Here is a 26,348-nt window from a genome sequence, read left to right as displayed (position 1 = left end):
CTTCTCACCTTCTGACTGAGGGCAGAATGTGAGGACAGTGTTAGACGGAGCGAGGTGTGAACATACCCTCATCCTGTGTAACAAAGAATGAGACATTCTGCAACTTTCAAAGAGACTTTACCGTTTCAGGATCTCTGCTTGCTGTCAGCTTTACCCCCTTATGTCCCCCGTGTACATCACTCACTAGGCTGCGGAGTCGTTGAGCTGGTATTCGCGGGAGCGGTTGAAGCAGACCTGCACGCCCTGGTCTGCCCACAGTCGGCGGATCACTCCGGCTAGGTCCTCCGGCATTATCCCCTGCTCCTCCGCTGTGCACGACAATGCAAAGAGCTGCCGGGCATCGTCCTGTGAAGAGACCGGGAGCAAGCGTCAGCGAGAGAAGGGGCACCTATCCAATGCACCCAACAGGAAATCCTGGGCATGGGAGATGCAGCCATGCGCCTGCTCGGCTTCACACCTCACCACAGACCGCCCCTCCTCCAGGGAGTAGTCATCATCTGCTGGCAATGAATGGACTCATCTGCCCGAGGTCAGTCATGTGATCACTATTTGTCCTATGCCCGCACTCCTGCCATCCCAGCTCTAAGGACAGACGCTAAAGGTGGCACAATGGTCATGTGACTTCTCATTCACTGCTCTGATGGGGGTTGTTGTCAGCGTAACCTACAGAGGAGAATTAGTGCAGGTCTCCCGTCTGTCACATCTCGTGGTTGGTGTATCATGGAAATAATAGGCAGGTGCAGGCACCAGGGACGGGGTAATCTAATTAGGAGCGGGTCCTGGGAGTCGCGTCCTCATTATCCGCCTCTCTGCGGCGATCAGGACGGTTCTCTCCTCACTGTGATCTTTAACACTTTCCTGACCAGGAGTCTCATCATTAAAGGGGTAGTCCCGTTGGTTAAAGTTATTCCTCAGTATAGGGGATAACTATCAGGTCAGTGGGGGCCCTACCGATCATGAGAACAGGGGCCCGTACCCCTCCTAGCTCCCGTGGAATGAACAGAGTGGCTGCTCGCACATGCACGTGGTCTCTCCATTCATTTCTATGGGAGTTCTGGAGATAGAGTACCGCGCAGCAGCCGCGCGCAAGTGAGACCAGCGGCTCCGTTCTTTTCAGCGGCGCTGCAGGGGGTACAGGGCCCAGTCCTCATGATTGGGTGGGGGCCCCAGTCCTAGGACCCCCACCGATCTGATAGTTATCCCATATCCACCAACCGGAACGCTCCTTTAACACTCCAACTCCCATCATGTAATCACACAGCTGATATGAGGCCTGGACACTGAAGCCTCTGAAATCCCAGTATGATAATGGAGACCGCGTATACCCCTCCCCCACCACTGCAACCAGGAGCCCTGTGTTAGGGGCCCATCTGAGTGGTCCCCGCTGTGTGCGGTCCAGCGGCAGCATTTCCTCATACTCACCGCTCTGGCCGAGTCCCCAAAATCGATCTTGAGGTTCCCCATCGCCTTTATTATGGCCATGATGGACTGGATGGTGTTACTGTAAACCACGGCCCGGTACTGCCGGCACTCCTCCTCCGAGTAACCGTCCTCGTGGATAATCCTAGAAGATTACAGCGCGTAAATACCCCGATGTGTACCCCAAGATAAGCGGCACCTGCCGAATTCTTCCTCCCCCATATCTGTGCAAGCGAGTAAAGGACTGGTGGCACGTCACCACCGCCGGCCGGCCACCCTGACCTCTGAGGAACCAGAGAAGAGCCCTAGGGCGCAGCGGACGCGGGCACTTACTTCATCTGCTTGACGATTGTGCTTTTCCCCGATTCTCCTGCACCTGAAAACCAAGAAAAAGACATCAGAAGCGGCTTCATGTGACGGTTACACAGGCCTCGCCGCTACAACACATTCTGCGCCGCCTGCAACTGACCAAAGCAACGGGGGAGGGGTGACATGGCTACGTTGTTTTTTACGGATTTTGCAGCGCAGTCGGACGTAATGACGGGCTCTGGACCGTCCGCCATGGAGACTATTAAGCATCCCTGAATTTACTATTACTGAGGCCTTAAACTGCATGGCGGGCGTGTCCAGGGCGAGTGCGGGTACAGCGGGCAGCCATGTGTGAAGATATCAAAGCCATGGAGACAGATATGTGATGAGACAGAGGGGGGGGGGGGGGCTGAGACGGACGTGGGATTAATTAAACTCAGCTGACCGTCCCGAAGATCTGGAGGAATGTATCTGCAGGTGGGCACAGAGATCTGGAGGAGGGCACAGATCTGGAAGAAGGTATCTGCAGGTGGGCACTGACGGAGGAGGGCACAGAGATCTGGAGGAATGTATCTGCAGGTGGGCACAGAGATCTGGAGGAATGTATCTGCAGGTGGGCACAGAGATCTGGAGGAATGTATCTGCAGGTGGGCACTGACGGAGGAGGCACAGAGATCTGGAGGAATGTATCTGCAGGAGGGCACAGAGATCTGGAGGAATGTATCTGCAGGTGGGCACAGAGATCTGGAGGAATGTATCTGCAGGTGGGCACAGATCTGGAGGAATGTATCTGCAGGTGGGCACAGACGGAGGAGGGCACAGAGATCTGGAGGAATGTATCTGCAGGTGGGCACAGAGATCTGGAGGAGGGCACAGAGATCTGGAGGAATGTATCTGCAGGTGGGCACAGAGATCTGGAGGAGGGCACAGAGATCTGGAGGAATGTATCTGCAGGTGGGCACAGAGATCTGGAGGAATGTATCTGCAGGTGGGCACAGAGATCTGGAGGAATGTATCTGCAGGTGGGCACAGAGATCTGGAGGAATGTATCTGCAGGTGGGCACAGAGATCTGGAGGAATGTATCTGCAGGTGGGCACAGAGATCTGGAGGAATGTATCTGCAGGTGGGCACAGAGATCTGGAGGAATGTATCTGCAGGTGGGCACAGAGATCTGGAGGAATGTGTCTGCAGGTGGGCACAGAGATCTGGAGGAATGTATCTGCAGGTGGGCACTGACGGAGGAGGGCACAGAGATCTGGAGGAATGTATCTGCAGGTGGGCACTGACGGAGGAGGGCACAGAAAGTTAGGGAGTTAAACCCGGATGATGTTATAATGAAGGATCAGCGCTGCCCCTGGCGGCGGCCCCGTCCATATCTCGCCCTCGCTGACAGCTGGCCCGGCCTGATACAACATGTGTCCTGCGCTGCCACAATAAGAGCTTTGTTTCTCGTGTACACCGTGGTATCGGCGGCGGTGCCAACTGTGTCCTCACACAGAACCAGTGCAGAGAAGCCAAGCAGCCAGGTGCCAACCTCCGCAGCGGGTATCATGGGTGCATTAACCCCAAGAGCTCCAAGATTGGCCTCTGTTTGCAGATCAGAGGTGTTAATCTGATCATCTCTGAGCTCCTAATCCGCCGGAGATTATGTCATCCGACACCCAGTAAGTGGATCCCGTCCAACTGCCACATGCGCTGCCGGGCAGACTGGTGCCAGCTTAATGGCAGCGTCTCCACACCGCTTCTTACTACAGATATCACTGGTTATGTCGGGAGGATAAGCAGACTGATCGGGCAGCGGTCACCCATCAACCACATGCTGCCATGCGATAATGTGCGACACCGACCAGATGCAAGTGTGGTGCACTACACGTAACAGTGCAACTGGCACCTGTGTGCACATTTCCCCCCTATGGGTGAGTGGCAGGTTCACGCCCCCACATCTCCTGTAGAATTTTCTGCCCATTCACATTAGATGTCCGTCGGTAGAGGGCACCGTTATACCGCCATGTACGGCTGTTGCCCTCCAGAGTCTCTGGTATAAGATGGCGGGAGGCAGCTTCCTGACAACGTGCGGCCCCTGAACAGGAAACCACAAAGCAACAGAAAGGGCCGGGTACCTGCACATCTGTGGGGAGGGGACGGGCGGTGCCGCCGAGAAGACTCAGAAGGGCCACAGGTACAAGCCACAAGCTAAAATCTATACTGGCCCAGTCCTGCAGTTTGTTACAATGTGTCAGTGCAGGTACGGCTTCATTCGTATCCACACTGGAGGCCGGTCCAGTGAAATGACAAATCCCAATGACCCCCAATATATACAGGCTGTGTCTGGTACTGCAGCTCCCCTGGGTGGGACAACCTGTGGACAAGTCAGCAGCCATGTTTTATCTGGGCATGGACATTCTAACATTTATAGTGGGCCCTGTATACTGCCGCCATGTACTAGGACCGAACAGCCCTGCCCCGCATACTGCCGCCATGTACTAGGACCGAACAGCCCTGCCCCGTGTTCTGCCGCCATGTACGTCCAGCCCTGCCCCGCATTCTGCCGCCATGTACGTCCAGACCTGCCCCGCGTTCTGCCGCCATGTACTAGGACTGAACAGCCCTGCCCCGCGTACTGCCGCCATGTACTAGGACCGAACAGCCCTGCCCCGCGTACTGCCGCCATGTACGTCCAGACCTGCCCCGCGTACTGCCGCCATGTACGTCCAGACCTGCCCCGCATACTGCCGCCATGTACGTCCAGACCTGCCCCGCATACTGCCGCCATGTACGTCCAGACCTGCCCTATATACTGCCGCCATGTACGTCCAGACCTGCCCTGCATACTGCCGCCATGTACGTCCAGACCTGCCCTGCATACTGCCGCCATGTACGTCCAGACCTGCCCTGCATACTGCCGCCATGTACGTCCAGACCTGCCCTATATACTGCCGCCATGTACATCCAGACCTGCCCTATATACTGCCGCCATGTACGTCCAGACCTGCCCTATATACTGCCGCCATGTACGTCCAGACCTGCCCTATATACTGCCGCCATGTACGTCCAGACCTGCCCTGCATACTGCCGCCATGTACGTCCAGACCTGCCCTGCATACTGCCGCCATGTACGTCCAGACCTGCCCTATATACTGCCGCCATGTACGTCCAGACCTGCCCTATATACTGCCGCCATGTACATCCAGACCTGCCCTATATACTGCCGCCATGTACATCCAGACCTGCCCTGCATACTGCCGCCATGTACGTCCAGACCTGCCCTGCATACTGCCGCCATGTACGTCCAGACCTGCCCTATATACTGCCGCCATGTACATCCAGACCTGCCCTATATACTGCCGCCATGTACGTCCAGACCTGCCCTGCATACACAATGAACTCCCTGGACATCATCTTCTGCTCTCCTGATTGGTTGATATTCAGACTGCGTCCATTTGAAACCAAACAGATTTGTTCCTCCAAGAAGCGATGTCCTCAGAGCTGAACTTCCTCCTCCCTTCCTGTCACTGAAAGGGGGGGGGGGGGATTAGTAAATACATGGGGAGAGGCCGAATACATGAATGCAGCAGAGTGCACTGACGTGACGATATAAAATGTGGAAGTCCTGCATGCAGCGAGGAGCAGCCGCCATGAACCCCTCGGTCAATCAGGGGGTGCGGGGCGCTCTCAGGGTTAATGCAGCCGCTCGGTTCCTCTTGCACTTGACAAGCAGGAAGCAGAGGTTCTTCCTGAGCCGCACCCAGCAGCAGCCACTGCACGTCTATAGCACGGAGCCTGAGAATCACACAGGGGACCCCAAAAACTACAGAGAAACGTCATGTGAGGTGGGAAGCACCACACACCGGGGTGTAGACCGCGGCCCCAGGGTGCTGCTCCTCGATGGCCAGGGTAGAACATCTCCCCCCCCCCCCCCGGATCATGGGGACCGTAAACACAGGGGTCAGAAAGCCACCGCATCCTGAAACGTTCCGTCACCTTCCCCTGGGGGCAGATTTACACGGCGTCTCTCCGGGTCTTAATCCGCTCTATATTCTTTCGTATAACGGGCCGCTCTCGGCGGTGGCCGCAGCCTCTTTGCTGCGAGGATCGGGTAATTTGGGAGCAGCGGGGAGGACGGAGCAGTAATGGCGTCCGATACCAAGGCGTCTGCTGAACGATGGCGGCCGTCGGAGACGCGGGGGAAACCAAATTCCTGAGAAATAAATCCAGCAGCCGCTGAGCTCTGAATAAACTGTTTACTGCAGACGCAGAGACTCCAGGCCGCCCCGCGGGTGATTTATATGGAGGTGCGCTACCGCTGTATACACCGCGCCTGTGTCTGCTGCCCCCGATTACATAAACCCCCCACATTATACACACGAGCTGCAGACCCTGCACCAGGAGGGCGAGGCAGCGCAAAACATCTGCTGCCAGTAAATGTACTGCCCGCTGGGAAGAATGACCCCCAATGGAAGGCTAGAAAACCGTATAACGCTCCAGCGCTGATATAACCTCCAGAGACATTACATCATATGGCGTATAATACAGGATGTAACTGAGGATCAGTAATGTATTACAGCGACTGCACCAGCAGAATAGTGAGTGCAGCTCTGGAGTAGAATACAGGATGTAACTGAGGATCAGTAATGTATGTACACAGCGACTGCACCAGCAGAATAGTGAGTGCAGCTCTGGAGGATAATACAGGATGTAACTCAGGGTCAGTACAGGATAAGTAATGTTTGTACACAGTGACTGCACCAGCAGAATAGTGAGTGCAGCTCTGGGGTATAATACAGGATGTAACTGAGGATCAGTAATGTATGTACACAGTGACTGCACCAGCAGAATAGCGAGTGCAGCTCTGGAGTATAATACAGGATGTAACTCAGGATCAGTACAGGATAAGTAATGTATGTACACAGTGACTGCACCAGCAGAATAGCGAGTGCAGCTCTGGAGGATAATACAGGATGTAAATCAGGATCAGTACAGGATAAGTAATGTATGTACACAGTGACTGCACCAGCAGAATAGTGAGTGCAGCTCTGGAGGATAATACAGGATGTAAATCAGGATCAGTACAGGATAAGTAATGTAATGTATGTACACAGTGACTGCACCAGCAGAATAGTGAGTGCAGCTCTGGAGGATAATACAGGATGTAAATCAGGATCAGTACAGGATAAGTAATGTATGTACACAGTGACTGCACCAGCAGAATAGTGAGTGCAGCTCTGGAGGATAATACAGGATGTAAATCAGGATCAGTATAGGATAAATAACATACAGTTGTGTTCAAAATAATGTGTGTTTAAAAAAGTGAATAAAGCTCAGAATCCTTCTAATAGCTTTTATTTCCATCCACACAGATGCATTGGGAACACTGCACCTTCTATTACAAATCAAAACAAGAAAAATATAAAAATGTGTTGTTCCTATAAAAAAAAAATATATAATTATATATAAGGGCCCTTTCACACTTGCGTTGTCCGGATCCGGCGTGTCCTCCACTTGCCGGAATTACACGCCGGATCCGTCTTCAAAATGCGTTCAGTGTTACTATGGCAGCCAGGACGCTATTAAAGTCCTGGTTGCCATAGTAGGAGCGGGGAGCGGGGGAGCGGTATACTTACAGTCCGCGCGGCTCCCGGGGCGCTCCAGAATGACGTCAGAGCGCCCCAGGCGCATGGATGACGTGTACATGCGATCACGTCATCCATGCGCCTGGGGCGCCCTGACGTCACTCTGGAGCGCCCCGGGAGCCGCACGGACGGTAAGTATGCTGCCCCCCTGCTCCCCGCTACACTTTACCATGGCTGCCAGGACTTTAGCGTCCCAGCAGCCATGGTAACCATTGAGAAAAAGCTAAACGTCGTATCCAGCAATGCGCCGAAACGACGTTTAGCTTAAGGCCGGATCCGGATCAATGCCTTTCAATGGGCATTCATTCCGGATCCGGCCTTGCGGCAAGTGTTCAGGATTTTTGGCCGGAGCAAAAAGTACTGCATGCTGCGGTATTTTCTCCGGCCAAAAAACGTTCCGTTCCGGAACTGAAAACATCCTGAACGGATTTCTCTCCATTCAGAATGCATTAGGATAATCCTGATCAGGATTGTTCTGGCATAGAGCCCCGACGACGGAACTCTATGCCGGAACCGGCCAACGCAAGTGTGAAAGGGCCCTAAGAAAAGTGAATATTAGACTGTTCAATAAAATAGCAGTGTTTGTCTTCTTCACTCTATAAACTGAGAAATGTCTGGGGATTTCCTCTCCTCTGAATCCCGTCACTGATGGTTGTATGGCCGCTGTCTCCGAGACCTGCTGGGCGTCTGTGCTGCTCGGCGTCACCACCTTCGGCCCCAGGTTCTCCAGCCCCGGATGATGGGACCACATCCCACACTTCTGCATGTTTGATGTCGCCCATAAGTTTTCTATCGGATTAGGATCCGGGGATCGGGCCGGCCACTCCATAACGTCAGTCTTGTTGGTCTGGAACCAAGATGTTACCAGTTTACTGGAATGTTTGGGGTCGTTGTCTTGTTGGACACCCATGTCAAGGGCATTTCCTCTTCAGCATAAGGCAGCAGGACCTCTGCCAGTATTCTGATGGATTCAGACTGATCCATGATCCCTGGTCTGCGATAAATAGGCCCCACACCGTAGTCTGAGACACATCCCCGTATCATGAGGCTTGTCCACCATGCTTTACTGTCCTCACAGTGCACTGGGGCTGAATTCAGTGTTTGGGGGTCGTCTGACAAACTGTCTCCGGCCACTAGACCCAGAAAGAACCATCTCACTTCCATCAGTCCCCAGAATGTCTCTTCAGGCCGTCAATGGGCTCTTTGGCAGATTGTAAGCTCTTCAGCCCACGTCTTGTTTCCACCAGTGGGACTTTGCAGGGGCTTCTTGCAGATCGCTCGGCCTCACATCGGCCTCTTCTCATTGTAACAGGACTCACAGGGAACCTGACACCATCTTCCTGGAGCTGATTGTTGGCCGAGTCCTCGCCATTTTGGCTTTTCTCCTATCCATTCGAATGGTAGTTTTTCGCTTTCTTCCACGTCTTCCAGGTTTTGGTTCCCATTTTAAAGCATTTGCGCTGATTTTAGCCGAGCAGCCGATCATTGTCTGCACTTCTTTATACGTTTTCCCCTCTCCAATCAACTTTTTAATCAAGGTGCGCTGTTCTTCTGAACAATGTCTGGAACGGCCCATTTTCCTCAGAATTTCAGAGTGAAATGCACTGTAACCGGCAGCTACAACATTTGCTGCCGTCCTTCTTTAAATAAGGGCAATAATTGCCACCTGTTTTTCAAAGAATAAATGACCTCACTCATTGAACTCCGCACTGCTAGTATTTTGAACATTCACCTTTCAATTAGTGATTGAATTAGAGAATCAGCAGCAGCAGCAGCAGCTCCTGACTGGTGGGTTTCTATTACTCCACTACACCCGCCAGTATATTATCTGCCATGTAAAAATATTATTTCTACCAAAACCAGTGATTGATCAGGTTAGTGATGTCTGACTGCTGTTATTTTGAACACAACTGTATGTACACAATGATTGCACCAGCAGAATAGTGAGTGCAGCTCTGGAGTATAATACAGGATGTAACTCAGGATCAGTACAGGATAAGTAATGTATGTACACAGTGACTGCACCAGCAGAATAGTGAGTGCAGCTCTGGAGTATAATACAGGATGTAACTCAGGATCAGTACAGGATAAGTAATGTATGTACACAGTGACTGCACCAGCAGAATAGTGAGTGCAGCTCTGGAGTATAATACAGGATGTAACTCAGGATCAGTACAGGATAAGTAATGTATGTACACAGTGACTGCACCAGCAGAATAGTGAGTGCAGCTCTGGAAAATAATACAGGATGTAACTCAGGATCAGTACAGGATAAGTAATGTATGTACACAGTGACTGCACCAGCAGAATAGTGAGTGCAGCTCTGGAGTATAATACAGGATGTAACTCAGGGTCAGTACAGGATAAGTAATGTATGTACAGTGACTGCACCAGCAGAATAGTGAGTGCAGCTCTGGAGTATAATACAGGATGTAACTCAGGATCAGTACAGGATAAGTAATGTATGTACACAGTGACTGCACCAGCAGAATAGTGAGTGCAGCTCTGGAGTATAATACAGGATGTAACTCGGGATTAGTACAGGATAAGTAATGTATGTACACAGTGACTGCACCAGCAGAATAGTGAGTGCAGCTCTGGAGTATAATACAGGATGTAACTCAGGATCAGTACAGGATAAGTAATGTATGTAGACAGTGACTACACCAGCAGAATAGCGAGTGCAGCTCTGGAGTATAATACAGGATGTAACTCAGGATCAGTACAGGATAAGTAATGTATGTACACAGTGACTGCACCAGCAGAATAGTGAGTGCAGCTCTGGAGTATAATACAGGATAAGTGACACTTCCTGGGATTTATCTTTTTGGGTTTTCCCTCACCTAAGGACAGATCCATCATTGATTGAGCAGGTGGTGGGAGAATGCTGCAGAGTATCTCACCACCACAGGCTCAAGACTTGGACCTAATGGCATTCCCTCATGCACCACCTGCCCCTTGGCGCACATGATGAGGGTATTGTGCCAGATAATGACAGCGGTGGAGTTTGCAGGCTCCTGGCACACTGCAGCAGATCCTCTGGACACATCATGCACCGACAGGAAGCTGCTGTTTACTCTGCCGTGAGCACGTACGCCCAACGCGCAGCGGATCTGCAGGGCCTGCCACAGAAGACAATGCTCAACACCCCTGAGACCTGCAGTCACTGCAACCAGAGGATGTCCAGCTGCTGTGAACTACAACTCCCAGCATGTCCCAACTGCTACAGGCTTTAAATTCTGTTAAAGTGTAACCGTTTGTCTATTAGGTTCCTTTCTAGGAGAGTTGGGGACAAGCAAGATGGCGTCATGAGCGCACACAGCTTCCCTGGATGGGGAATGTCGGAGGTGAGCTGCAGTGCCGGGCTTGTTAGTCACCCAGCTTTCCCACAAACAGATCAGCGAGAGGCAGGACTGATGTGAAGGGAGGCGTCTGCCTCCTGTCCGGCCGTCCCTATTGTCCTGCAGCGAGTGCCCGTTGCCCCCTCCCCCACTCGGCTCCATTTCCTGCCATTCTGCTGTGAGTCTCATAAAGGGAAGTGTAACGCGGGTGCAGGAAGGGGAGCGTCGCCTCCACTGCCACCGCCGCCTCCTAACCTGATTATCAGCGCCGGACCATGAGGCGCACACCCCACATCACCTCGGGGTCACCGGGGGTCCACGGTCAGAGACACCTCCCCAGAAAACCTGACCGTGGAAACCAGGATCTTAAAGGGGTTGTCCGAGTGTTTAATACTGAGGAGGACCAATCCTCAGGACAGGTCATCGTTATCCGATTGGTGGGGGCCCGACTCCCACACCCCCCCCCCAACCCCTCTCCATTCAGCTGTCTGAAGGGGAGCTTTACGGCCTCTTCCTAGGCTATGTGATGTCACGTTCATCAGTCATGTGACTCCATTCAGGTGAATGGGCCTGAGCTGCAATACCAAGCAGGGCCACTATACAATGGACGGCGCTGTGCCACGACGCTCAGCCTTTAAATCTTATCCTGCAAAAGACAGGTAACACGAAGACAAACCGCTGCGGAGGCGCAGTCACCTGGGGCGGTAAATATAGCAACCAGTGGAAACGCAGCGTCCTTAAACGTGGATACGCGCACATATAGGCAGTTCTCAGTATATTATACTTCTCTCAGCCCCCGGGGGACGCACTTCTCGAGCCTTTTCTTTACTGTAGGTTTTGGGGTTCTCTTACCCCCACATAAAGGAGCCATCACCCACAGCATCCCCCGAACACCCAATGAAATAGCAGAGCGGAGACGTCCTACACCCTATAATTACCTAGGGCGACAGACGCAATGGCCACTGTTAACCCTTCCCTTTCTGGCTGACAATGTGTGACATCAGAGACCGAGATCAGCAGGATGATTACCAACTGCAAGGAGCATGCCCCCCCGTCACCAGGGTGCAACAGGCTGCAGACCACCGGGGACATACTGCCCGCCTCCCCCCGTCACCAGGGTGCGCAAGGCTGCAGACCACCGGGGACAAACTGCCCGCCTCCCCCCGTCACCAGGGTGCAACAGGCTGCAGACCACCGGGGACAAACTGCCCGCCTCCCCCGTCACCAGGGTGCGACAGGCTGCAGACCACCGGGGACAAACTGCCCGCCTCCCCCCGTCACCAGGGTGCGACAGGCTGCAGACCACCGGGGACAAACTGCCCGCCTCCCCCCGTCACCAGGGTGCAACAGGCTGCAGACCACCGGGGACATACTGCCCGCCTCCCCCCGTCACCAGGGTGCGCAAGGCTGCAGACCACCGGGGACAAACTGCCCGCCTCCCCCCGTCACCAGGGTGCGACAGGCTGCAGACCACCGGGGACAAACTGCCCGCCTCCCCCCGTCACCAGGGTGCAACAGGCTGCAGACCGCCGGGGACAAACTGCCTGCCTCCCCCCGTCACCAGGGTGCGACAGGCTGCAGACCACCGGGGACAAACTGCTCGCCTCCCCCCCCATCACCAGGGTGCGCAAGGCTGCAGACCACCGGGGACAAACTGCCCGCCTCCCCCCCGTCACCAGGGTGCGACAGGCTGCAGACCACCGGGGACAAACTGCCCGCCTCCCCCCGTCACCAGGGTGCGACAGGCTGCAGACCACCAGGGACAAACTGCCCGCCTCCCCCCGTCACCAGGGTGCGACAGGCTGCAGACCGCCGGGGACAAACTGCCTGCCTCCCCCCGTCACCAGGGTGCGACAGGCTGCAGACCACCGGGGACAAACTGCCCGCCTCCCCCCCCCCCCCCCCATCACCAGGGTGCGCAAGGCTGCAGACCACCGGGGACAAACTGCCTGCCTCCCCCCGTCACCAGGGTGCGACAGGCTGCAGACCACCGGGGACAAACTGCCCGCCTCCCCCCCCCCCCCATCACCAGGGTGCGCAAGGCTGCAGACCACCGGGGACAAACTGCCTGCCTCCCCCCGTCACCAGGGTGCGACAGGCTGCAGACCACCGGGGACAAACTGCCTGCCTCCCCCCGTCACCAGGGTGCGACAGGCTGCAGACCACCGGGGACAAACTGCCCGCCTCCCCCCCCCATCACCAGGGTGCGCAAGGCTGCAGACCACCGGGGACAAACTGCCTGCCTCCCCCCCGTCACCAGGGTGCGACAGGCTGCAGACCACCGGGGACAAACTGCCTGCCTCTCCCCCCCCCTCCCCCCGTCACCAGGGTGCGCAAGGCTGCAGACCACCGGGGACAAACTGCCTGCCTCCCCCCGTCACCAGGGTGCGACAGGCTGCAGACCACCGGGGACAAACTGCCCGCCTCCCCCCGTCACCAGGGTGCGACAGGCTGCAGACCACCGGGGACAAACTGCCCGCCTCCCCCCGTCACCAGGGTGCGCAAGGCTGCAGACCACCGGGGACAAACTGCCCGCCTCCCCCCCCCCCCCCCCGTCACCAGGGTGCGACATGCTGCAGACCACCGGGGACAAACTGCCCGCCTCCCCCCGTCACCAGGGTGCGACAGGCTGCAGACCACCGGGGACAAACTGCCCGCCTCCCCCCGTCACCAGGGTGCGACAGGCTGCAGACCACCGGGGACATACTGCCCTCCCATCACTAGGGTGCGACAGGCTGCAGACCACCGGTGACATACTGCCCTCCTATCACTAGGGTGCGACAGGCTGCAGACCACTGGGGACATACTGCCCTCCCATCACTAGGGTGCGACAGGCTGCAGACCACTGGGGACATACTGTCCTGCATCACCAGGGTGCGACAGGCTGTAGACCACCGGTGACCTACTGTCCTCCATCACCAGGGTGCGACAGGCTGCAGACCACTAGGGAGATACTGACCCCCCCCCCCCCACACTCTACCCATCACCCGTGTGAAATGTTCTGCAGACCCTGGTCATCATCCCCACACTCACATGATGCAGAATTAATGGGTCAGGGGTCTGACATGAACAGCGCCACCCCCCAGATTTCACCTCCTAGAGTCACATGAAACCAAGGCAGTCTGCTCCCTGCCCCCAACACGCGGCGGCTGGCTTCCTGTGTCAGCCATTATCAGACATGGAGCCCAGAATCAGTCACAGGGTCACCGGGCTGAAGAGATCTCAACCTGGAGAAAACTGCAATGCCCCCGAACCAGAGAAGACTGAGCCCCCCCAGATGAGGCACCCCCAGCGGAGGCACCCACCAACTGAGGATGATATCATCACCACCACCACACCCCAGATGAGGCACCCCCAGCGGAGGCACCCACCAACTGAGGATGATATCACCACCACCACACCCCAGATGAGGCACCCACTGACACAGAGAGGATATCCCCCCCCAGATGAGGCACCCACCAACCAATGAAGAGTATTGCCTCCACCTTCCAGACGAGGCACCCACCAACCAGCGGAGACAATATCATTCCCACCTTAGATGAGGCACCCACTAACCTGCAGAAAAGATATCCCCCCCCCCCCAGCAGAGGCACCCACCAACCAATGTCAAAGATATCGCCACCCCTCATCAGATGAGGCACCCACTAACCTGAAGAGATAATATCCGCCCCCAGCCGATGGCACCTACCCCCCCAGATGAGGCACCCACTAACCTGAAGAGATAATATCTGCCCCCCAGCCGATGGCACCTACCCCCCAGTGAAGATGATGGCCTCCCCTTCCAGATGAGGCACCCACTAACCAGCGGAGACGATAATCTCTCTGCCCCATGATCATTATCGCTCTCACGGGCTCTTCACTTTGGTGTTACCGGCCCTTTAAATGGCACTTACAGTCTCCTTACAATGGTATCTAGACTGGGCACCGTCGGCCGCAGCGCTGAGAGGAGAGCCTGGTGTGAACAGTGGGCAGCAGCATACGCCATGGAGGCAGGTGGGTTGGTGCCCTGTGTGGGGGAGGCTGGCAGCGCCCGGCCTGCGATTCCATGTGTGCGGGGAGGATGCTGGCACGGGCGCTGCACAGAAGGCTCCTCCATGGTACACGTCTGCTGGATTTATTCCTGTAGAATAATTACAGAGCCACTGCTGACCTCTCAACCACGGCGCTCATTAACCCCCGCGCCGCCAGCGACTTCACAGAACGAGGACAATCAGCCGCCAAGGAAAGGCCAAGACCGAGGTGGAGCAAGAGACGTGTACAGGGGGCTCTATAAAGCGTCATCACTCCTCAGAGCTGAGGGGTTGTTACAGCGCATCACTGCAGGTAATATGTGCCACTCAGGACGGGTATGGGGTACCACAATGTGACCCCTCCCCCTACAGGGAACAGGTGACGCGGCGCTGCAGGTCAGATGAGGGCCGGGTGGAGACTCATGTGAATCCCATAAAATGCGCAGCGCAGGGAACGGCCCTGACAAAGCATGAGCAACAATGGCGCGGAGGAGGGCGGGTGCCGGCCGCACGGGAATATAACAACCATATAATGAACGAGCCCAGGGCGCTGCGGGGACCGGAACGTGCAGGACTTTGCCCTCGGGCGGACTCTGGTTGCCAAGTGCAGGGTGAGGAAGCCGAACCCGCTGCTAAGAGATCAGTACACAGAACGCCGGGAGTTGTGTTACCATGGAGGCCGGGGGCGCACGTCACAGGAAGGGGTTAAAAAGATACAGCGCGCGCCCCCCCCGAAGCCTTCACTGACCGAGTGCCTCACGAGGAATGCTGCCGCCACCGCCCCCAAATCAGAGGAACGCTGCCCCCCCCAAAATCAGAGGAACCCCAATTCCTGGGCAGCTGGTGTAACGTACGTTGCAAAGCATGCGCTCCGGGTATGACCACGTCAAGACACCACCACAATTTACTCTAGAGGCCAAGGGCAAAGAGGGGTTAACGGCAGCGTGGCCCCTTCCCTGAGCGGAGGGTGGGGCCGGCCAGCGTGGGAAGAAACACCAAGTAAAAATAGCGCAGCCGCAAACCATTTGGGAGAATGAACGAGGAGAAGCCACCGGGGCCTGACACACTGCAAATCTATTAAGTCCTCTGCTTGCTGTCTGTGAATGGAAAACATGTCCTGTCACACAGCCGATGGGCGTGTCACAATGTTTCCAGTCTGTAGCACAAACCTCCTGCGGGTCCTGGTAGTTTGTTACAATGTATCAGTCTGGACTATGTTGTTTACCTCTCAGATCTTCTGGGCTGGATACAAGTGTGACAAATCCTCAGCTGTGACAGTACTAGGTCGCTATTCCGATTCACTGACTGCAAGCAGAGATCTTGAATCATGGTGGAAAAAATAAATGAAACAGTCAAGTGGGAAGTGGCAGAGATGATATGGCGACGGCGCTGAGCGCTCACATTATAGCGGGGACTACACTGCTGCGGAGACCTCACAAACCAGACGCAGTAACGCCGCTCCTCAATTATCCCGCAATCAATACATCCGGTTATAATAATGAAGGAAAAAGAGCCTGTGGGAGGTGAAGGGTTAACCGGGCGCACCGTGGATCTGCAGCCCGTGTCACTATCAGCGCGGCAGGAGCGTCTGGTGGCGGCGGCCGCGCTGCAGATAAACAGCGGTGTCGTCAATGTAAACTTTTTCCCAGGACACCACACAGCGCAGCGTAAACAGGAAGCGCCATTCTCTGCCCCTGTACGGCCGCCACTGCCAGGGGCCCGCACATTAACCCTTCAGCATAGACCAGGCATGGCCAACCTGAGGCTCTCCAGCTGTTGTAAAACTACAACTCCCACCATGCCCTGCTGTAGGCTGATAGCTGTAGGTAGCCTGGGCATGCTGGGAGTTGTAGTTTTGCAACAGCTGGAGAGCCTCAGGTTGGCCATCCCTGGCATAGACCCCCTCCCAGCTCATTCCAGGGGGTCACCCGCAGCGTTTAGGATGTCGACAAACCTGGTGCTAACTGGAGGACTACAAGGCCCAGCAGCCGAGGACAAACGTGTACTCTGATAGCTCCATGCATGTCCGAGTACTGACCGCCGTCCGCACCATGCCTGCTGGTTCTTTATTGGCCACTTCGGACAAGATGGCGCTCGAGGCGCTAACCTCCAGATTCCCGCACCGCCGATTTTCAGTTTCTCACATTCAGGTCTTTATTATTATTATTATTTATTTTACTAGAAAAAAAAAAAAATAAGTGGGAAAAAAGGCAGCGAAATCGCCCCTGAGAGGGGGGAGGGGACGGCTGTAAAACTGCGATGGCGTGTGAATGTCGCTGGGCTTCAGATCACTACGAGTGACTGTCCCCTCCCCCGCACACAGGGACAGAGGCCACGAAAAAGCAGAAGTGCGTACAACATGTTGACGTTTAGGACGCGGCCGCTGAGGGGAAGTAACCACGAAGGGTTATAAATCCCGGCCCCTGTAATCAGCGTCACATCATGGCCGACAATCACGAGACGCTCCGGTCGGCAGGATGCGGCTCCGCGTCCACCCATGTCTTCCTGCATCTTCAGAGAGCGACAGGAAGCGCGAGCGCAGTGACAACTGTCAGCGCCAGCCAATAGCCACCCCCTGCTGACAGTCACCCAGCTTTCCCAGAAACTGACCACAAAGAACATCAGTAGCACCATCATAAGGGGATGGGTGGGCCACAACCGGGCCGTACAGGGGACGCACGGGGGGGGGGGGGGTGATATACCGGGCCGTACAGGGGACGCACGGGGGGGGGGAGTGGTATACCGGGCCGTACAGGGGACGCACGGGGGGGGGGGGGGAGAGATATACCGGGCCGTACAGGGGACGCACGGGGGGGGGGGATATACCGGGCCGTACAGGGGACGCACGGGGGGGGGGGGGGGGGGGATATACCGGGCCGTACAGGGAACACTAACAGGGATCAGCAACATTCAGCACTCCAGGTGTTATGAAACTACAACTCCCAGCATGCATACTTGCTTAGTTGTTCTTAGAACTCCCATAGACGTAAATGGAGCATGCTGGGAGTTGTAGTTTCACAACAGCTGAAGTGCCAGTGCCGGATGTTGCTGACCCCTGTACGAGAAAGTATAGGGGGATGCACAGAGGATGCGGGCAGGAGTATGCGGGCATACAATAGGAGCCGAGCGCCGAACTGGGAGCTGCCCAGAGGGATCTACACGGAGAGGGTGAAGAAATACAGGAGGTGCAGATGTGCGGAGACCGGGGGGGGTACATACAGGTGTGTACAGGGAATGTATGTGTGTGTAGAACCATGCATATAAGGGGAGCCTATTGTAGGGTATGTATACAGGGTTGTATATATAAATACGTATATAGGGGGTATATGTATTTATATGTATTAGTGAGTGTATATTTGTATATAGGGGTATATATACATATAGGGGTAGATATACAGGGGAGTATATACATATATGGGGGGGTGTATATACATATACAGGGGGTGTATATACATATATGGGGAGGTATATATGTATATACAGTAGGTAGATACAGGGGGGTGTATATACAGTAGGTAGATACAGGGGGGTGTATATACAGTAGGTAGATACAGGGGGGTGTATATACAGTAGGTAGATACAGGGGGGTGTATATACATATACAGTAGGTAGATACAGGGGGGTGTATATAGGGGTATATACATGTATACAGGGGGTATATATAGGGGGTATAGACATGTATACAGGGGGTGTATATAGCTGTAGGGGGTATAGACATGTATACATGGGGTATATAGGGGGTGTATATAGGGTGTATAGACATGTATACAGGGGGTGTATGTAGGGGGTATAGACATGTATACAGGGGTGTATATAGCTGTAGGGGTATAGACATGTAGGGGGTATATACAGGGGGGTATAAAGCTGTAGGGGGTATATACATATACAGGGGGTGTATAGACATGTATACAGGGGGTGTATAGACATGTATACAGGGGGTGTATATAGCTGTAGGTGGTATATACGTATACAGGGGGTGTATATAGCTGTAGGGGGTATATACGTATACAGGGGGTGTATATAGCTGTAGGGGGTATATACGTATACAGGGGGTGTATATACGTATACAGGGGGTGTATATAGCTGTAGGGGGTATATACGTATACAGGGGGTGTATATAGCTGTAGGGGGTATATACGTATACAGGGGGTGTATATAGCTGTAGGGGGTATATACATATACAGGGGGGTATATAGCTGTAGGGGGTATATACATATACAGGGGGGGTATATAGCTGTAGGGGGTATATACATATACAGGGGGGGTATATAGCTGTAGGGGGTATATACATATACAGGGGGGGTATATAGCTGTAGGGGGTATATACATATACAGGGGGTATATACAGCTGTAGGGGGTATATACATATACAGGGGGTGTATATAGCTGTAGGGGGTATATACATATACAGGGGGGGGTATATACATATACAGGGGGGGTATATAGCTGTGGGGGGTATATAGCTGTAGGGGGTATATACATATACAGGGGGTATATAGCTGTAGGGGGTATATACATATACAGGGGGGTATATACATGTATATAGGGGGTGTATATAGCTGTAGGGGGTATATACATATACAGGGGGTGTATATAAGGGGTATATACATATACAGGGGGTGTATATAGGGGGTATATACATATACAGGGGGGTATATACATGTATACAGGGGGGGTATATAGCTGTAGGGGGCAGTTACCCAGCAGCAGCAGCTTCACCTCCCGCGCCGCCTTCTCGCCGTCCTCCCTCAGGTTCTTGTCGATGTTCTTGGATCTCTCGGCCGCCGCTTTGTCCTCGGCGCTCACCGTGCAGCCCATGGCGGCGATATGTCGCGACAACGCCAGACGTCCCGATAGAGCGCTAGACCGAGAGCCCCGGGCCCCGCCGCGACTCCCGTGCGCCTCCACTCCCGCGATATCCCCTGCGACACGGAGAGAGAAGAGCCGTCGTTCACCCGACACCAGAGCCAGACACAAGTGAGGGGACGCCCTGCCCGGGAGAACGGCCCACCCCGCAGCCCCGCCCCCAGGCCACACCCCGGCCCCGCCCCCGTAGAGCCGTTATCTGAGGGGATGAGCGGCAGACCGGGGCCTGTTCACACGGGGATTGTGCCAGGGCTTTCCTGTTAGAAACCGCATGGTTGCCGCCTGCCATCTTCAGTGGGAATGCAGTGTCTGTATGCGGATCTAAGGACAGGTTCACACGGCGAGAATTCTGTGCCCAAGTCTAAAAACCGCTGCAGCCAAAAAACGTGATGCGGAATCTGTATCTAGACTGAAATGGGGAGAGAGAAAAGCTGTGTCCTGAAAACCGCAAAGAATCCGGCAAAACCTCAGTGTGAACAGGCCCTGAAGTCCACATGGCGGATATAAGATAACGGCGCCGCGCTCTTACGTGTCACAGTGTGAACTGCACATCCGCGGCCGGAGTTTCCTGGGGAGCCTCAGTGTGTCCGCTGCAGCAACATGGCCGCCCTTGGCTGTGATATGGATGAACCGCCCTGCGGATGCACAGGACCGTGCCTGGTTCTGTACCGGGACGGCGCACAACTACCCAAAAAACCGCGCCATGACCGCGAGCTGTCAGTGCTTTCACAAGTGCTTTTTGCTTCGGCAGGCGGTCAGACGCGGTCACTCCGCGAGGATAAAGGGTGCACACATCTTACTGCAGATGGCGGCACTTTTCCACTGAATGTGGATGGGAAATCACGGATCTGTGTGAATCCTGGTATCCCCCGCCGCCATCACTGATCCCTCCCGTCAGTAATATGGCGCCGCCATCACTGATCCCTCCCGTCAGTAATATGGCCCCGCCATCACTGATCCCTCCCGTCAGTAATATGGCGCCGCCATCACTGATCCCTCCCGTCAGTCACTTGCTGCCGCCGCCATCACTGATCCCTCCCGTCAGTCACTTGCTGCTTCCGCCATCACTGATCCCTCCCGTCAGTCACTTGCTACCGCCGCCATCACTGATTCCTCCCGTCAGTCACTTGCTGCTTCCGCCATCACTGATCCCTCCCGTCAGTCACTTGCTGCCGTCGCCATCACTGATCCCTCCCGTCAGTCACTTGCTGCTTCCGCCATCACTGATTCCTCCCGTCAGTCACTTGCTGCCGCCGCCATCACTGATCCCTCGCGTCAGTCACTTGCTGCTTCCGCCATAACTGATCCCTCCCGTCAGTCACTTGCTGCTTCCGCCATCACTGGTCCCTCCCGTCAGTCACTTGCTGCCGCCGCCATCACTGATCCCTCCCGTCAGTCACTTGCTGCTGCCGCCATCACTGATCCCTCCCGTCAGTCACTTGCTGCCGCCGCCATCACTGATTCCTCCCGTCAGTCACTTGCTGCTTCCGCCATCACTGATCCCTCCCGTCAGTCACTTGCTGCCGCCGCCATCACTGGTCCCTCCCGTCAGTCACTTGCTGCCGCCGCCATCACTGATCCCTCCCGTCAGTCACTTGCTGCTGCCGCCATCACTGATCCCTCCCGACAGTGACTTGCTGCCGCCGCCATCACTGATCCCTCCCGTCAGTCACTTGCTGCCGTCGCCATCACTGATCCCTCCCGTCAATCACTTGCTGCTGCCGCCATCACTGATCCCTCCCGTCAGTCACTTGCTGCTTCCGCCATCACTGATCCCTCCCGTCAGTCACTTGCTGCCGCCGCCATCACTGATCCCTCCCGTCAGTCACTTGCTGCTTCCGCCATCACTGATGCCTCCCGTCAGTCACTTGCTGCTTCCGCCATCACTGATCCCTCCCGTCAGTCACTTGCTGCTTCCGCCATCACTGATTCCTCCCGTCAGTCACTTGCTGCCGCCGCCATCACTGATCCCTCCCGTCAGTCACTTGCTGCTTCCGCCATCACTAATCCCTCCCGTCAGTCACTTGCTGCTTCCACCATCACTGATCCCTCCCGTCAGTCACTTGCTGCCGCCACCATCACTGATTCCTCCCGTCAGTCACTTGCTGCTTCCGCCATCACTGATTCCTCCCGTCAGTCACTTGCTGCTTCCGCCATCACTGTTCTCTCCCGTCAGTCACTTGCTGCTTCCGCCATCACTGATTCCTCCCGTCAGTCACTTGCTGCCGCCGCCATCACTGATCCCTCCCGTCAGTCACTTGTTGCTTCCGCCATCACTGATCCCTCCCGTCAGTCACTTGTTGCTTCCGCCATCACTGATTCCTCCCGTCAGTCACTTGCTGCTTCCGCCATCACTGATTCCTCCCGTCAGTCACTTGCTGCTTCCGCCATCACTGATCCCTCCCGTCAGTCACTTGTTGCTTCCGCCATCACTGATCCCTCCCGTCAGTCACTTGCTGCTTCCGCCATCACTGATCCCTCCCGTCAGTCACTTACTGCCGTCGCCATCACTGATCCCTCCCGTCAGTCACTTGCTGCCACCGCCATCACTGATGCCTCCCGTCAGTCACTTGCTGCTTCCGCCATCACTGATCCCTCCCGTCAGTCACTTGCTGCTTCCGACATCACTGATTCCTCCCGTCAGTCACTTGTTGCTTCCGCCATCACTGATCCCTCCCGTCAGTCACTTGCTGCTTCGCCATCACTGATCCCTCCCGTCAGTCACTTGCTGCCGTCGCCATCACTGATCCCTCCCGTCAGTCACTTGCTGCCGTCGCCATCACTGATCCCTCCCGTCAGTCACTTGCTGCTTCCGCCATCACTGATCCCTCCCGTCAGTCACTTGCTGCTTCCGACATCACTGATTCCTCCCGTCAGTCACTTGTTGCTTCCGCCATCACTGATCCCTCCCGTCAGTCACTTGCTGCTTCCGCCATCACTGATCCCTCCCGTCAGTCACTTGCTGCCGTCGCCATCACTGATCCCTCCCGTCAGTCACTTGCTGCTTCCGCCATCACTGATCCCTCCCGTCAGTCACTTGTTGCTTCCGCCATCACTGATCCCTCCCGTCAGTCACTTGCTGCCGCCACCATCACTGATCCCTCCCGTCAGTCACTTGCTGCTTCCGCCATCACTGATTCCTCCCGTCAGTCACTTGCTGCTTCCGCCATCACTGTTCTCTCCCGTTAGTCACTTGCTGCCGCCCCCATCACTGATCCCTCCTGTCAGTCTCTTGCTGCCGCCGCCTTCACTGATTCCTCCCGTCAGTAACTTGCTGCTTCCGCAATCACATATTCCTCCCGTCAGTCACTTGCTGCCGTCGCCATCACTGATCCCTCCCGTCAGTCACTTGCTGCCGTCGCCATCACTGATTCCTCCCGTCAGACACTTGCTGCTTCCGCCATCACTGATCCCTCCCGTCAGACACTTGCTGCTTCCGCCATCACTGATCCCTCCCGTCAGACACTTGCTGCTTCCGCCATCACTGATCCCTCCCGTCAGTCACTTGCTGCTTCCGCCATCACTGATCTCTCCTGTCAGTTACTTGCTGCCGCCGCCATCACTGATTCCTCCCGTCAGTCACTTGCTGCTTCCGCCATCACTGATCCCTCCCGTCAGACACTTGCTGCTTCCGCCATCACTGATCCCTCCCGTCAGTCACTTGCTGCTTCCGCCATCACTGATCTCTCCTGTCAGTTACTTGCTGCCGCCGCCATCACTGATTCCTCCCGTCAGTCACTTGCTGCCGTCGCCATCACTGATTCCTCCCGTCAGTCACTTGCTGCTTCCGCCATCACTGATCCCTCCCGTCAGTCACTTGCTGCTTCCGCCATCACTGATCCCTCCCGTCAGACACTTGCTGCTTCCGCCATCACTGATTCCTCCCGTCAGTCACTTGCTGCTTCCGCCATCACTGATCCCTCCCGTCAGTCACTTGCTGCCGCCGCCATCACTGATCCCTCCTGTCAGTCACTTGCTGCCGCCGCCATCACTGATCCCTTCCGTCAGTCACTTGCTGCCGCCGCCATCACTGATCCCTCCCGTCAGACACTTGCTGCTTCCGCCATCACTGATTCCTCCCGTCAGTCACTTGCTGCTTCCGCCATCACTGATCCCTCCCGTCAGTCACTTGCTGCCGCCGCCATCACTGATCCCTCCTGTCAGTCACTTGCTGCCGCCGCCATCACTGATCCCTTCCGTCAGTCACTTGCTGCTGCCGCCATCACTGATCCCTCCCGTCAGTCACTTGCTGCTTCCGCCATCACTGATCCCTCCCGTCAGTCACTTGCTGCCGCCGCCATAACTGATCCCTCCCGTCAGTCACTTGCTGCCGCCGCCATCACTAATCCCTCCCGTCAGTCACTTGCTGCCGCCGCCATCACTGATCCCTCCAGTCAGTCTCTTGCTGCCGCCGCCATCACTGATCCCTCCCGTCAGTCACTTGCTGCTGCCGCCATCACTGATCCCTCCAGTCAGTCTCTTGCTGCCGCCGCCATCACTGATCCCTCCCGTCAGTCACTTGCTGCCGCCGCCATCACTAATCCCTCCTGTCAGTGACTTGCCGACACCCTTCCCTTTGAAGTAAAGTTTTTATAGATTTTGCTGCTCAGATTTTATGGGGTGAAACTCAGCTCTGAATATCAGCACATCAGATCTTCCCAGAGCGGATTGTGCCCCCCCCCAGGTCCTGCCACAGCACCGAGTAGATCTCAGGAGATTACCCTGTGACTGTGAGCTAAGAGCGGAGGCTCGACCGAGCGGTGATGGACGGAATCACTGGCTAAAAATCACTGATCAAAAACTGAGTTGTGAAAGTGGCCTAAAGCTTCCTCTCCTGAGCTGTGAGGCCAGGACTAGGGCATGTTCTACAGCACCTTCCTTCTCCATCACAATAGCAGCGCACACAACAGTGCATGATGGGAGTATGTGTCAGCTCGTACTGTACGGCCTTCCTCCATCTTATTGGTTTCCTGATACATTTACACAATTACTGACCATGAGAACAAACAGTGCGCCAAACCTGAAATGGCTGGTAACAGGGGGCAATAGACTGTATTCTCCTGTCTTACAGTCATCCTCTCCCCTGAAATGGCTGATAACAGGGGGCAATAGACTGTATTCTCCTGTCCTACAGTCATCCTCTCCCCTGAAATGGCTGATAACAGGGAGCAATAGACTGTATTCTCCTGTCCTACAGTCATCCTCTCCCCTGAAATGGCTGATAACAGGGGGCAATAGACTGTATTCTCCTGTCTTACAGTCATCCTCACCGGGAAATGGCTGATAACAGGGGGCAATAGACTGTATTCTCCTGTCCTACAGTCATCCTCTCCCCTGAAATTGCTGATAACAGGGGGCAATAGACTGTATTCTCCTGTCCTACAGTCATCCTCTCCCCTGAAATGGCTGATAACAGGGGGCAATAGACTGTATTCTCCTGTCCTACAGTCATCCTCTCCCCTGCAATGACTGATAACAGGGAGCAATAGACTGTATTCTCCTGTCCTACAGTCATCCTCTCCCCTGAAATGGCTGATAACAGGGGGCAATAGACTGTATTCTCCTGTCCTACAGTCATCCTCTCCCCTGCAATGACTGATAACAGGGGGCAATAGACTGTATTCTCCTGTCCTACAGTCATCCTCTCCCCTGAAATGGCTGATAACAGGGGGCAATAGACTGTATTCTCCTGTCCTACAGTCATCCTCTCCCCTGAAATGGCTGATAACAGAGGGCAATAGACTGTATTCTCCTGTCCTACAGTCATCCTCTCCCCTGAAATGGCTGATAACAGGTAACAATAGACTGTATTCTCCTGTCCTACAGTCATCCTCTCCCCTGAAATGACTGATAACAGGGGGCAATAGACTGTATTCTCCTGTCCTACAGTCATCCTCTCCCCTGAAATTGCTGATAACAGGGAGCAATAGACTGTATTCTCCTGTCCTACAGTCACCCTCTCCCCTGAAATGGCTGATAACAGGGGGCAATAGATTGTATTCTCCTGTTCTACAGTCATCATCTCCTCTGAAATGGCTGATAACAGGGGGCAATAGACTGTATTCTCCTGTCCTACAGTCATCCTCTCCCCTGAAATGGCTGATGACAGGGGGCAATAGATTGTATTCTCCTGTTCTACAGTCATCATCTCCTCTGAAATGGCTGATAACAGGGGGCAATAGACTGTATTCTCCTGTCCTACAGTCATCCTCTCCCCTGAAATGTCTGATAACAGGTAACAATAGATTGTATTCTCCTGTCCTACAGTCATCCTCTCCCCTGAAATGTCTGATAACGGGGCAATAGATTGTATTCTCCTGTCCTACAGTCATCCTCTCCCCTGAAATGTCTGATAACAGGTAACAATAGATTGTATTCTCCTGTCCTACAGTCATCCTCCCCCCTGAAATGTCTGATAACGGGGCAATAGATTGTATTCTCCTGTCCTACAGTCATCCTCTCCCTGAAATGGCTGATAACAGGGGGCAATAGACTGTATTCTCCTGTCCTACAGTCATCATCTCCCTGAAATAGCTGATAACAGGGGGCAATAGACTGTATTCTCCTGTCCTACAGTCATCCTCTCCTCTGGAATGGATGATAACAGGGGGCAATAGACAGTATTCTCCTGTCCTACAGTTATCCTCTCCCCTGAAATGGCTGATAACAGGTAACAATAAATTGTATTTTCCTGTCCTACAGTCATCCTCCCCCCTGAAATGGCTGATAACAGGGGGCAATAGACTGTATTCTCCTATCCTACAGTCATCCT

The 26,348-nt window shown here is 54.8% G+C and overlaps 3 protein-coding genes across 6 annotated transcripts in view; 2 read left to right on the top strand and 1 right to left on the bottom strand.

Moving 5' to 3' along the window:
- The window catches only part of GNAI2 (G protein subunit alpha i2), a 29,012-nt gene extending 9,315 nt beyond the window's left edge, over nt 1-19,697 (bottom strand). The window contains exons 1-4 of the mRNA XM_044273158.1: nt 19,411-19,697; nt 1,753-1,795; nt 1,423-1,564; nt 185-345 (exon numbers count right to left, since the gene is read on the bottom strand). Of these exons, the coding sequence (XP_044129093.1) occupies nt 185-345; nt 1,423-1,564; nt 1,753-1,795; nt 19,411-19,528 (464 nt within the window). The 5' untranslated portion in view covers nt 19,529-19,697. The remainder of the gene's footprint in view (nt 1-184; nt 346-1,422; nt 1,565-1,752; nt 1,796-19,410) is intronic.
- On the top strand, nt 1,829-6,216 carry LOC122922527. Of its 4 annotated transcripts, none has more exons than XM_044273153.1 (2): nt 1,829-2,307; nt 2,342-6,216. In XM_044273153.1, exon 2 carries the CDS (start codon nt 3,961-3,963, stop codon nt 5,110-5,112), a length of 1,152 nt encoding a protein of 383 aa, XP_044129088.1. In that variant the 5' UTR covers nt 1,829-2,307; nt 2,342-3,960; the 3' UTR covers nt 5,113-6,216. The 4 variants fall into 4 exon arrangements, with proteins under 4 accessions (XP_044129088.1, XP_044129092.1, XP_044129091.1 ...); XM_044273157.1 differs by having other exon boundaries at nt 1,829-2,341; nt 3,005-6,216; XM_044273156.1 differs by having other exon boundaries at nt 1,829-2,628; nt 3,005-6,216.
- A 479-nt stretch (nt 19,698-20,176) lies between the features above and the next one.
- LOC122922531 (proline-rich protein 36-like) lies at nt 20,177-24,133 on the top strand. Its single transcript, XM_044273162.1, has 4 exons — nt 20,177-20,292; nt 20,895-21,318; nt 21,363-22,760; nt 22,883-24,133. The coding sequence occupies exons 1-4, from the start codon at nt 20,177-20,179 to the stop codon at nt 24,131-24,133; spliced, it is 3,189 nt and encodes a 1,062-aa protein (XP_044129097.1).
- The last annotated feature ends 2,215 nt before the right edge of the window (nt 24,134-26,348 follow it).

Source organism: Bufo gargarizans, unplaced genomic scaffold (genome assembly GCF_014858855.1).
Source record: "Bufo gargarizans isolate SCDJY-AF-19 unplaced genomic scaffold, ASM1485885v1 fragScaff_scaffold_432_pilon, whole genome shotgun sequence".
Taxonomy (NCBI): domain Eukaryota; kingdom Metazoa; phylum Chordata; class Amphibia; order Anura; family Bufonidae; genus Bufo; species Bufo gargarizans.
The sequence above is the reverse complement of the archived record's forward strand: the minus strand, read 5'-3'. Positions and strand labels throughout refer to the sequence as shown.

Excerpts from the sequence above, each read along its gene's own strand:
- LOC122922527 (XM_044273153.1), top strand. The coding sequence starts at position 3,961 with ATGTGTCAGTGCAGGTACGGCTTCATTCGTATCCACACTGGAGGCCGG.
- LOC122922531 (XM_044273162.1), top strand. The coding sequence starts at position 20,177 with ATGGCCGCCCTTGGCTGTGATATGGATGAACCGCCCTGCGGATGCACA. Across the intron at positions 21,319-21,362 it reads CGCCATCACTGATCCCTCCC|TCACTTGCTGCCGCCGCCAT; the intron begins GTCAGTCACTTG and ends CCCTCCCGTCAG. Across the intron at positions 22,761-22,882 it reads CGCCATCACTGTTCTCTCCC|TCACTTGCTGCCGTCGCCAT; the intron begins GTTAGTCACTTG and ends TCCTCCCGTCAG.